The following is a 12,302-nucleotide window of genomic DNA, read 5'->3' on the forward strand; positions in this document are numbered from 1 at the left end:
CAGGCCTGCGGCAGGCCTTGGAAATGTAGTGTCAGTGGCCGGCACTAGCAGACCTAGTTCCTAGGATTTGACCCAACATTTCAGGCCTAAAAAATCCCAAAAAATAACCCAAAAAAATGAAATGAGTATTTTTTTAATTTAAATGAAATTTAAAATTTTGTAATGGAATGATATTTTAATTGAGAAAAAATTTAAATAAAATATGAAAAATTTTAAATTACCCTGATATTGAGACTACTTCTAATTGATATAAAAAAATATGAAATGAATTGAAAAAAAAATTGAATTGAAAAAAGATAAATTGAAATGAGACTAGATGGGAATAATATGAAAAAAAAATTGTATATTAGGAAAAAAAATAAATTTAATGAAAAAAAAATAATGAAATGAAATGTTAAATGAAATATGAATATAAAATGAAATGTAATTTGTAATGAATATGAAATGTTAAATGAATATGAAATGAAATGAAATGATGATTATGAAATGGAATGAAAGTTTAAATGAAAATAAATTATAAATTTAAATGAAAACAAAAACTGAAATGAAAAAAAATTTGAAATGAGAAATAAATAAATTTAAATGGAAAAAAATTAAATTAAATGAAATGGAAATGTAAATGAAATGGAAATGGAAATGGAAATGAAACGAAAAAAATAAAAAAAAAGTTGAAAGGATAGGGCATGTACTGTAACACCCCTAACCTTTATCCGTTACCAAAATAAGGTTACAGAGCATTACCGAACTTTACGAATTAAATACGGACATTTCCTAACTTTTGTTACACATATTAAGAATCAATTATATAAAACTCATATTGTCCCTTAGAAGGACCTTCGAGGCCCAATATTCACCTTAGAAGTGAATCAGGACTAAACCGGGTACTTAAGAAATTTTCCCAAAATTTCAAAAATTTTCCCAAAATTTCAAAAATTTTCTTAGAAGCAGGGGACACATGCCCTTGTCTCTTCCCGTGTGGACAAAAATAGGCCATTTTAAGGTCACTTTTGTCACACATTTTGACATTAACCAATATTCAACATTCACATACACCAATATATCTCAACCAAGCTATCAATACAAGCTAAAACATGTTCTCAACATGACATAACATCACAAATATTTCATTTACTTATACCTACCTATTTAACTCATTTCATTGATTTACCAAATTATACTACTAATTACATGCATACAAACATTTAATATTCACAACCACAATTCAAACTATTTCATGTCCAAACCAACTTTATACATGCCATATAAACCAAAATTTACATTGCAAAAACTACCGGAATAAACTGGATAATGTACTTTGATGTGTTGATCCGATCTTCCGACTACACGTTAATCTACAAGAACATTAAACAACACGAGTAAGCTTAATGAAGCTTAGTAAGTTCAATAGGTTAAACATTGATCTTACCGAACTTAATATAATATAATAAATTAAATTGTAAACAAATCATACATTTTTCCCTGCCAAATACAATATAATCAATAAATATACTTCCTTCAGATCAATATCAATAATAATCTATAAATCTTTCAATTCAATCACATAAGTCTCTTACCATTTCTTACTAAATCGAAGAACTACTTACGGATATGAGTACAACGTTCTTTTTGTGCCATAGTCCAACTATGGTCTGACACATGCATTGCCATGGCCCTGCCATGGTCTTACATTTGTAGTGCCATAACCCAGTTATGGTCTTATTATCAGAATGCAATAGCCCAGCTATGGTCTTACACATGTATCTATACTGCCATGGTCCAACCGTGGTCTTACGTTCAAGGTGCCATAACCCAGTTATGGTCTTTTCATTAAAATACCATAGCCCAGTTATGGTATTACATTTAAACATTCCATGGTCCAACCATGGTCTTATCCGTCAATTCATTCTTGCCACAGAACGATCGTACACAATCCTGTGTTCTACTCGTTTTAAACATTCAATTTAATTTTCATACTTTTACAATAATCTTAATTTCAACAACAAAATATGAATAAATATATTATACCATTCCTAAATTAAAAAATAATCATGAAATTTTAATCATATGAACTTACCCGGGTTGTATTATAAAATTGGTAATAGTTCAGAGACTATTCGGCTAATCTTCTTTCTTCTCGTTGATCTACGATATCTTGATCTAGAATGTAAAATTTTTCATTCATTAGCATATATTCAGTCCTCTTCGCAATTTATACCCCTAAAATTTTAAAATTACACAATTACCCTAATTTTTACAATTTTTACAATTTAGTCCCTCACCAATTAACTCATCAAATGAGATAATTTTTCTCAATTAACACTTTATCTAAATATTATAAGCTATTACACAGCCCTCAATAAACAAAATTTAATACCAAACCCTAATATTTAATCTTTTTCACAAATTGGTCCTAAAATCAATTTCTATTGAAATTACTTGATGAAATCATTATATAACAAAATTAAAACTTCAAATCCATGTTAATTCATCATAAACATCCAACACTAATCAATGGAAACTTTCAAAATTACCCATAGAATCAAAAAACTAATGAATTAGATGGTTGGACTTAATTGTAAAAGTTTCAAAAACATAAAAATTTCAAGAGAAAAGCAAGAATTAAACTTACATGATGCAAAAATATGAAAAACCAGCTTAGACGACTTTCAATGGCATTTTTGGACTGAAAATTAGAAGAATAATAGCCTAGAAAAGTTCAGAATTCAATTTATTTAAGTTAATTTTAGAAAATTTACAATTTTGCCCTTAAATCACCTAATTCCAAGATTTTTTTTGCTTAGGCCACCTTAGCCATTCCTTGGGTGTCTAATTTCCCTTTTAGTCCTCCCTTATTTACCATTTATGCTATTTAATCACTTTAGCAAGTTTTACACCTTTTTTAATTTAGTCCTTTTTAATTAATTAACTATCGAAACGATAAAATTTTCTAACGAAACTTTAATACTACCTTAATGACACTTCGTAAATATTTATAAAAATATTTACCGCTCAGTTTATAAAAATGAGGTCTCGATACCCCATTTTTAAAACCAATTAACCTAATAATTCCTTCTAACCAATTAACAAGTCTTTCTAAAATCACATTTAAATCGTAAATACTAAATAATAAAATTTACGAGTTTACTCATCAGAATTGGTGACTTCAAATCACCATTTCCATTACCATTAAAAATTCAGGCTGTTACATGTGCCTGTGTCAAGCCTGCATCAACATTGACCAAGGCCAATTTGGCTTTCCATTGGCTGGCAATAGCATGGCCAATTTAACACAAGTTTTTTTTTTCAATTTTGCCCCTACTCAGCCACTGTGGTGCCCCACTATAAACGGGTTACTTCAACCCAAAACCGCTGACCACCGCCAACTGACGACCACCGATCACCTCCAAATACCTCCAACAACCGTCGTTCACCGTCAACTACCGCTAACCACCGCCGATCACTCCATGGATCCTAATCCTAATATTATTTTAAATGACAACAACCACATTGCAGCCTATGTGAATAAGGTAAACGAGAAGAAAAGTGTCTCATTTAATTTTAAATATTCATTTAAATTTCTTTTTTAAATGAGAAATATAGCATTCTATATTTACTATAAATACAAGATCTGTACCAAATTGTGAGACCCCAGTTGCATGATCTTGATTATTTTCCAGATCGAAAATTTTTACCATATTTGAATGTCGCAAGTTTTGGGTAGCTGCGTACATTCAGATATTTGAGCTGCGGGCTAATTTAATATTGGCCTTAGTTGAAAGATGGTGCTCGGAGACACATACGTTCCACTTCCTGTGTGGGGAGGTAACTATTACACTACAAGACATAGCAGTCCAACTAAGGCTATCTATAAACGGCGAAACAGTGATCGAGCTTGCAAAAATTCCTAATCCGTGGGGCACTTGCCAGCGGTTACTTGGAAGAGTGCCTTCCAACGATGAGGAAGGACGATTAACCTATATTAAATTAAATTTACTTGGTTAAGAAAAAACTTCCAGCATCTTCTGAACAGTCCAACGCAGATGAACATTATCTTCGCTGCAAGAGTGTTTATTCTGCAACTTATAAATGGGATACTATTGCCGGACGTCAATCGAAATAAAGTCCCAATAATGTATCTCCCCTTATTAGAGGATCTCGGGCTTGTCGGAAGATTTAGTTGGGGCTTTTCAGTGTTGGCATGCTTATATTGTGAGCTTTGTCGAGCGACAAAACCGTCTACAAAAAAAATGGGCAGTTGCTGTCTTCTACTGCAGTCTTGGGCGTTATACTGAATGCCATTTCTGGCATCAGTGAACCACCAATCGTATGTGTGGCCACTAGTGAACAGGTAAATATATAGTTCAATTTTTCCATCTATTTTTTAATTGTATAGTATAGTATACTCATTTTTGCATGGACAAATAATATGATAATTTATTCATTTTTTTAGATGGGCAACTGTACCGAGAATCGGACGATCGTTCACCGTACCTATGTACTGTATGATGATAGAGATTCATTCCAGGGATGGCATAAAATACGCTTTCGAATCTTTCTTTTTTAAATACAATAATCGCACAAGAAAAAATTAACTAATAACGTGTTGTCTATATTATGCAGTTTCTATGGATGCCATATGTTGAGGAAGAGATCACGGCGCTCATACCATCATAGGTTATCGAGCAGCAACAACTATTCGTGACAAATGTACCGTTGATTCATTTCCATATAGTGGAGTGGCACAATGGAGGTCGGGTATTGAGGAGTTAGGTTGTGCTCAACCTATCCCAAATCCTTCCGTCGACATCACAGAACTCTACGGAATGGAAAAAAGGGTACGAGTCGGGATGCTTTGAATTGGGCAAAAAATACGAACCGTATATCTTTCTGTGGAATGATCAACATTCAAGGCACCCTCCCTTGTATGTCTTAGAAGGAGGGTTCTCTTCTACGCGCGAGTATGCATCATGGTATATGGTACACGAGAAGCCCTTTATATTCCAAGGTCGTTATATGCTGGTCCTAGAAGAAGCGCAATCGGAATCTTTCCGATGGTAACAGAGGAATGGACGACCACGTCATAACCGAGTTTTGCCATTTGGGAACACCGAAATCAATTCTGCCTCAAACCCCTATCTTGAGCCCTAATATGAAGCATCCAGCTCGCCATCACATCACCTAGAGCCCGAGCCTCAATTTCTTCCATTGTTCGAGGATATTTTTGGTGACAACCTCGAGGCTCAACATTCAACATGGTTCGAATCGTTCTCATACCACCCAGAGCTCGACTGAGAAGCATGTACACCTAGCACTGAGGATATTTTTCCATCGGCACCTCCGGTCACACAATACCTATTAACTCTCGATTATGGTGTATATGATTGTACTACTTTTCTAAGTATACAGGATGGGACACCAGAGGCTGAAATGAGCAATTATCAAATGCCTCAGCAAGGTGCATGGCATCGCCGACGGAGGCATCCGGACCGTTACACGCCAACGCTGGGGATGTCACCGAGATCACGACAATTTTAATTTTTATCTATAAATATTTACTGTATTTTGTAATTATTCTGTTTTTAAGATTAATTTAATTTCTCTAAAATAATTATTTGTTTGAATAAATGACTTTGAAATATTTAATAAAAAACATATAATTCGAATAATAATAGTACACGACAAATTAAATTTACAGACACAATAAAATACAAACATTCTACAATATTAATACAAAAAAATGTAAAATTCAAACAAAAATAATACGCACTAAATTAAATTTAAACACCCAACAAACTACAAACAGATGGGTAAAATTAATACAAGAAAATTTTAAATTCAAACTACATTTAATACAGATTAAATTAAATTTACAGATACAAAAAGGTACAAACATTCTAAGAAATTAATATACGAAAATATAAAAATGAAACCTTAAATCCTAGACAACTATATTAAATTTATAGATATAAAAAAATACAAATATTCTAAGAAATTAATACACGAAAATATAAGAATGAAACCTTAAATCCTAAACAACTACATTAAATTTACAGATATAAAAAAATACAAACATTCTAAAGAAATAATACAATTATTTTAAATAGAAGTTTCTTCACAATTAGTCGTCTTCTACTTGAATCAGGTTTACGTTGCATCAGTACCCCACTTATAAGTTGCGGAATAAACGCTATTGCACCATTGATAATGTCCATCTACGATGGACATCTCGGTTAACCATCTATTGCATAACCTTTAGGGTGGATATGATAGTATATAATTCAACTCCGTTAAAACATGACCGTAAATAATTCAACCCCGAAACTCGATTGTACACTACGAAAAACGCTCAGCTACAATCCACTACAAGAAACTCATTTGATGATATACTACAAAGCACTCTCATTTTGATGGCTCTCTCAAAAAAAATTTCTCATCCATTTACACTATCAGAACCCAAACCACCCCCTATATATAGGGTTTGGTCTTGGCCATCTGTGTTCCAAAATAAGAAAAAAATAAATTTTTAATGTGATAAAGTTGGTGCTGACCATCGCTATCCCAAAACCAAAAAAAGAAAACTTTTGGGACCCGAAAAAAGGTGGTGCCGGCCATCAGTGTCCCAAAGTAAAACACAAAAATTGCATTGGGAGGCAAAAAATGTACTTGGTGTTGGCCATCCAAATTTTTTTTTGAATACACTGGTGTCGACCATCAGTGTTCCAAAAAAAAGCATTGAGAGCCAAAATTGTACTTGGTGCCGTCTATTACATGACTAGCACTTAAATTTTTTTTCAAAACACTGGTGCCGACCATCAGTGTTCCAAAAAAATTACATTGGGAGCCGAAATTGTACTTGGTGTTGGTCATTACATGGCCGACACCCAAAAAATATATTTTTTAAAAATACACTAGTGTCGGTCATCAATGTCCCAAAGTAAAAAAAAATGTCTTGGGAAGAAAAAATTGTACCCTGTCCGGCACCAAAAATTTTTTTATCTGTCTAGTGTCGGCCATTAATTGGCCAGAACCATTTTTTTTAAAAAATACTGGTATTTTTGTATACCAATATATTACGATTTTAAAAAATAATACCCTGGTGCCGGCCATTGGGTTCTCGAACTTAAAAAAATCATTTTTTAAAGCCTGACACAATCATCAGGTAATCATGAGGCCAAAACACTAGGTAGTGCTGGCCATTGGGTTCCCAAAACCCAAATATACTGTTCATTTCAAGTTACTTTGGTTAATGGTTTTGAACTAGGGTCATTTTTATAAATATTAATTTTTTTGGGTTAGATGGGTAAAAAGCCTGACCCATCTTTCAATCTGCATTCATCGAAGTGTCGTCTATTACATTGCTGACATTCGGGCTTGTTATTTCTGACACTATTCATGTACGTTCACTACAAACATAGCCTGAGGTTTCGAGTTCGAATGTTATTTTGCTTGGTCTTTCCCAGAATAACCCATTGAGGCTGATGAATGACCATGATACTCTTTCGACTTTCCTATAGATCTATTTCCTGAATCACGAGCCTCAGAATTGAATTTTCTCTTTGCTTTACTCAATTCCTCGGCTTTGTGCGCTTTGTCAACTAGAACCACAAATTCTTTCAACTCAAGGATCTCGACTAATAGCTTGATGTCTTCATTTAACCCGTCTTCAAACCGTGTACACATAGCGACTTCTATCGGAATATATTCTTGGACATAATTACAAAGTCGAACGAATTCTTTCTCGTATTCAGATACTGTCATCCGGCCTTGTTTCAGCTCAAGAAACTCTTGACGTTTCTTATCTAAAAATCTCTAGCTCACATATTTCTTTTGAAATTTAGTCTGAAAGAATTCCCAGTTAACTTGATCTCTCAGCGCAACTGCAACTAAGGTGTTCCACTATTGATAGGCTGAATCTTTCAACAATGAAACTGTACATTTCAAACATTCCACAGGAGTACATAATAATTCATGAAAAATTCTGATCGTGTTTTCTAAGCATAACTCGGCCTTCTCTGGATAATCTTCAGTTGTACCTTTGAACTCTTCAGCCCCATACTTGTGGATTTTATCAACTGGGGGCATGCTCGCTCGTACTTGTTCCAAACCCTGAGGAAATACAGGGACCGATTCGGGTACAGGTGGAGGTAGAGGTCGTTGAACAATTGGGTTCGTTCGCACGAACTTAATGAACCATTCATTCATCATCTAGAAGAAGGATTTTTTAGCATCTGCTTCCTGGTCCTCAGATACGGGCCTACTTCCACTAGACGTTGCTCCGTGAACGGAGGCTTGCTCGTTACTTTCTACTTTACCGGAATCAGCTCAGTTGGATGACATTTTATCTATATAAGAACATAGTTCAAATCGAGTCAGGAGTTATCACACTATCATAGGTTATATAATGACATGTATTTCTAGACTCATGCATCCCACATTCAGTCCGAGAATCAACTAAACCGTAGCTCTGATACCACTAAATGTAACACACCTAACCTGGAATCATTGTCAGAATAGGGTTACGCAGCATTATTGTATAAACAGAACACTAAAACATTCATTTCATACATCATTGCAAACATAATCTAATTACATTCAATCACATACATAATGTCCTTTAATCAAGCCCTCGAGGCCCTAAAAATACTTCAAAAACAATCCGGGACTAAATTGAAAACATTTGGAAGGTTTAAGAAAAAGTTAAAAAGTTTAGACTCAGGGGTCACAAGGCCGTGTGGCTAGGCCGTATGACTCACACGACCGAGTTTCAGGTCATGTAACAATCGAAATAGGGACACTTGGCTATGTCCCAGCCTGTGTCCTTACCTGTGTAACTCTCTGGGTTGGGTTGTACGGCCAAGCCATACGCCTGTGTGCTAGGCTGTGTAACAACCTGACTTGCATGCATTGAAATCTACAGGGGACACAACGCCGCGTAGACATGAAATTGGCCAAATTCAAGCCATTTCCAACAGCAACTCATGCAACCACCTAAAAGCATTTTGAGCACATGATCAGGGCAACAAAACATGACCGAAACCAACATGAAATGACCAATTCAATAGTCCAAGATCATTCAACCAATAGCCATACAAGGCACCTCAAATGTAAACATACAAATTTACCTAAACATATATATATACTTGACCACATATCATTCATAAACATCTAGTTCATTTCTATCTCAAAACATACCATATCTTGACCTATACCATTTCAACATAAGTTTAACATTTGAGCTATACCATTCATGCATCACAAGCACTAAAATGCCACAATTCAACCATCATCAAAATGGTACCAAAACAACTAACTTATACATACCAAAATCAATATTGAAGCATTCAACTAAACATCAAACACAAGTCCACCTATACATGCCATTATAACCTTCGCAAAAACATAAAAAACTATTGATATAATCGCTGGATAGTGTGATAGATCTCCAACGACCTGCCAAACCGATTGAGCTTTTGATTATCTATAAAACGTAGGAAAGAAAACTACATAAGCACATAATGCTTAGTAAGTTCGTAAAACATGAATATAACTTACCATTTATTAAAGGATGAATGAAAATGTGAGAGGAGTGTGGTATTTATACTTGAGGTTGGTGGCTGAATTTACTAAAAATGGCATCAAATATCCCTTGATTCTCTCCCATTAATGGCTGGCCATAACAAGTGGAAATGACGGTGAGTTGGTTGCTTGATTTAATCATGGAATCATGCTAAATTTAACCATGGAGTGGACGATTTCTTGAGCAAACTTCATGTGCTGATTTTTAATGATTTTCAAAGTGTAGGGACGTCAAATAATTGTCTTAAAGCTGATTTTTGGGCTGCCATAGGCTTGTGCTAAATTTGGGCTTAGCTCCCTCTTGTTGGGCGGTTTCATGACCCAATAATTAGACATGTCCACCATGTAACATCACTTTAACTAGGTCAAATTAACATCTTTATGACCCAATTTTGCATGGTTTTGCTGTCCAAGTAGGGTGGATTTCTTCATGTCTATGCAAAATTGTACTGAGCTCCATATTATATAATCTCATGGTCCCATTGTATTATTAAAATATAGCACATTAATAAATAACATGAAAATAATTTAATTTATGCAAAAAATTCATATAATGAAGCACAAAATTGCATATTTCATAAATTAATGTCCATGATTGAGATTTAAACAAAATTCACTAAATTCATTAACAAATGCTTGGGAGTAATGTTATTTTTAAGTAAAAAGGTGTTAAAAACAACTAGAAAAACCCTATACAATTTAGAGTTTACACGTTTCGACAAGCAACTTTCCTTGTTACAATGTTGGTCGACAGCGTGTCACGTTAACGTTGCAATGACGAGTGGCCTGAGGTCACGAAGTGACCAACTATTTGGCAACATCACGGCTTGATGAAGGTGGCGTCACGACGTCGGTCTTGAACTTTCAAAAAATTATAATTTGTTACTATATCATGCTCGAGTCAACAAAAGAGCTTTCGTAAACTTTATTAAGGCTTGGATTTAATTGTGTATAGTAATAAGAATGTGTTTACGACATGTTTGAGTGTTTGATTGATTTATTTATGGTTTATTTGATAATAATTGCTCTGGTAACGAAGGTAACATCTTGTAGTTGGACGAGGAGTGTTACGTCAAATATATATTTTTAACCCATTGGAGTCTAACAATTTTTAGTATATATAAAAACATTGATTAAATTAGTATCACAAATTAATTGAATACAAATTTAGTTAAAAAAGGTCAAAATTTATTTTTGTTAAAATAACAATTATTATTATAAGATTATTTAGATCTTATAATATTTAAAAAGAAAAGCTTAATATTTTTGTAGAAGAATCCATCTTAAAAAATCTACTTTTTTAAATAACCACCCACTCCCGTTAAAATAAACATCTACAAAAAAATAATGATAAACCATAATAAATAAAATCACTAATAATTTAATTTTTTTTTGAAGATAAGTAATTTAAATTTTTTATAATGTATACTTTACTTTTTCCATATAAAATAACTCTATCTTTTCCTCAATTTCACTATGTCTCTGCATCCCAAATAGTCGGTGCCCTTATTCCTTTAAAAAAATTATAATCAACTTATCAAACAAAAATAAATATATCATTTAATACCTACTGTAAAAGCCCATTTTTGCCCGGGCCCACACCAACAAAATAACTGAAATAATAAAATCCAAAATAAAATCCCAAGCCCAAAATCTGGCCCAAAATTAGGAAAACCCTAACCCACAAAACTTAAAAAAAATTTCAGCAGCAAACCCTAGCTACCTGCCGCATGCCTTACGTGGCCTCCTCGTCTGCCACGCCTCCAGCCCACGCCTCCACTCGCACGCCTCTGCCACCACTGTCGGCCACGGGCACCTGCAAAACCAACAAAAGGCACGCAACAACAGAAGAAACAAATAGCAAAAAGACAAAGAAATAGAAATTAAAAGTTGTGTAGATCGGCTATAAAGGCCGAAAATCTCTTCCTTGTAAGGGGCTTCTCTTTACGAACATCTAAATAGAAAAGCAAGAAAAACAAAGAAAATTTCAAAAAGGAAAAACCTTTTTCGGTTCTGGTACTTATTTTATTTTTATTTCTTTTATCTTCGTTTTTATACTAAATATTGAGATAAAAAGAGAGGGAGAGAAGAAGCGTACCTCGTCGCCTTGCAAGCCCGGCGTCGGTGCTCTCTTCGCCGTCGTCGGAGCCGAAAGTTGGGGGACTAAAGACCTTTTTTGGTCCCATGGGTTGAGAGAGGCCAACCTTCGAGTACCCTGCGAAGGGAAGGCTAAAAAAAACCATTTTTTCGCTGTCGGCCGTTGGCCACGGCGGCGGCGGCGCGACGGTGGCTTAGAGAAGCCCTAGGCCAAATGTAGGGGAGGGTGTAAAAAAAAATTGAGGCTCCCTCAGTTTTTTAGAAAGTTTGAAAAAGTGAAGTAAAAAAAATACTTTGGTTTACATTAGCAGTTAAACGGCGCCGTTTGAGAGAGAGGGAGACTCACCGGAGTCACGGCGGCGGTTGGGTGAACCATTGGTGGCCTCTTCGGCTGGAAGACAAAAGGGATAGTAAGGGAGAATAAGGAATTTCATAAAACATTTTTGGGTTTCTTTTTTTTTTAAAAGGTTAAAACGTTTTTAAAAAAAAAAGGGGGTTTTAATGGTTAATAAAAGGAAATGGCATTGGGGAAGGAACAGACAGCTTTTTTGACTTGGTTCATGCGCGCATGATTTCTCTAAATGGATAATTTGCGCGTTTAGTCCCCCCTCCCTTGCACTACTGTCTAA

The 12,302-nt window shown here is 34.6% G+C and overlaps 1 protein-coding gene across 1 annotated transcript; it reads right to left on the reverse strand.

Moving 5' to 3' along the window:
• Positions 1-11,191: 11,191 nt before the first annotated feature.
• On the reverse strand, positions 11,192-12,132 carry LOC121223027 (uncharacterized). Its single transcript, XM_041103930.1, has 3 exons — positions 12,020-12,132; positions 11,675-11,878; positions 11,192-11,392 (listed from the first exon to the last, which is right to left on the reverse strand). Exons 1-3 carry the CDS (start codon positions 12,047-12,049, stop codon positions 11,312-11,314), a joined length of 315 nt encoding a protein of 104 aa, XP_040959864.1. The 5' UTR covers positions 12,050-12,132; the 3' UTR covers positions 11,192-11,311.
• Positions 12,133-12,302: the final 170 nt, after the last annotated feature.

The sequence above is a fragment of the Gossypium hirsutum genome, chromosome D11 (genome assembly GCF_007990345.1).
Source record: "Gossypium hirsutum isolate 1008001.06 chromosome D11, Gossypium_hirsutum_v2.1, whole genome shotgun sequence".
Taxonomy (NCBI): Eukaryota; Viridiplantae; Streptophyta; class Magnoliopsida; order Malvales; family Malvaceae; genus Gossypium; species Gossypium hirsutum.

Bases quoted from the DNA above. Each gene is read 5' to 3' on its own strand.
- LOC121223027 (XM_041103930.1), bottom strand. From the start codon at position 12,049: ATGGTTCACCCAACCGCCGCCGTGACTCCG. The intron at 11,879-12,019 runs GTGAGTCTCCCT...CATTTGGCCTAG, and splicing joins CAACCGCCGCCGTGACTCCG to GGCTTCTCTAAGCCACCGTC. The intron at 11,393-11,674 runs GTACGCTTCTTC...TTGGTTTTGCAG, and splicing joins CGGGCTTGCAAGGCGACGAG to GTGCCCGTGGCCGACAGTGG.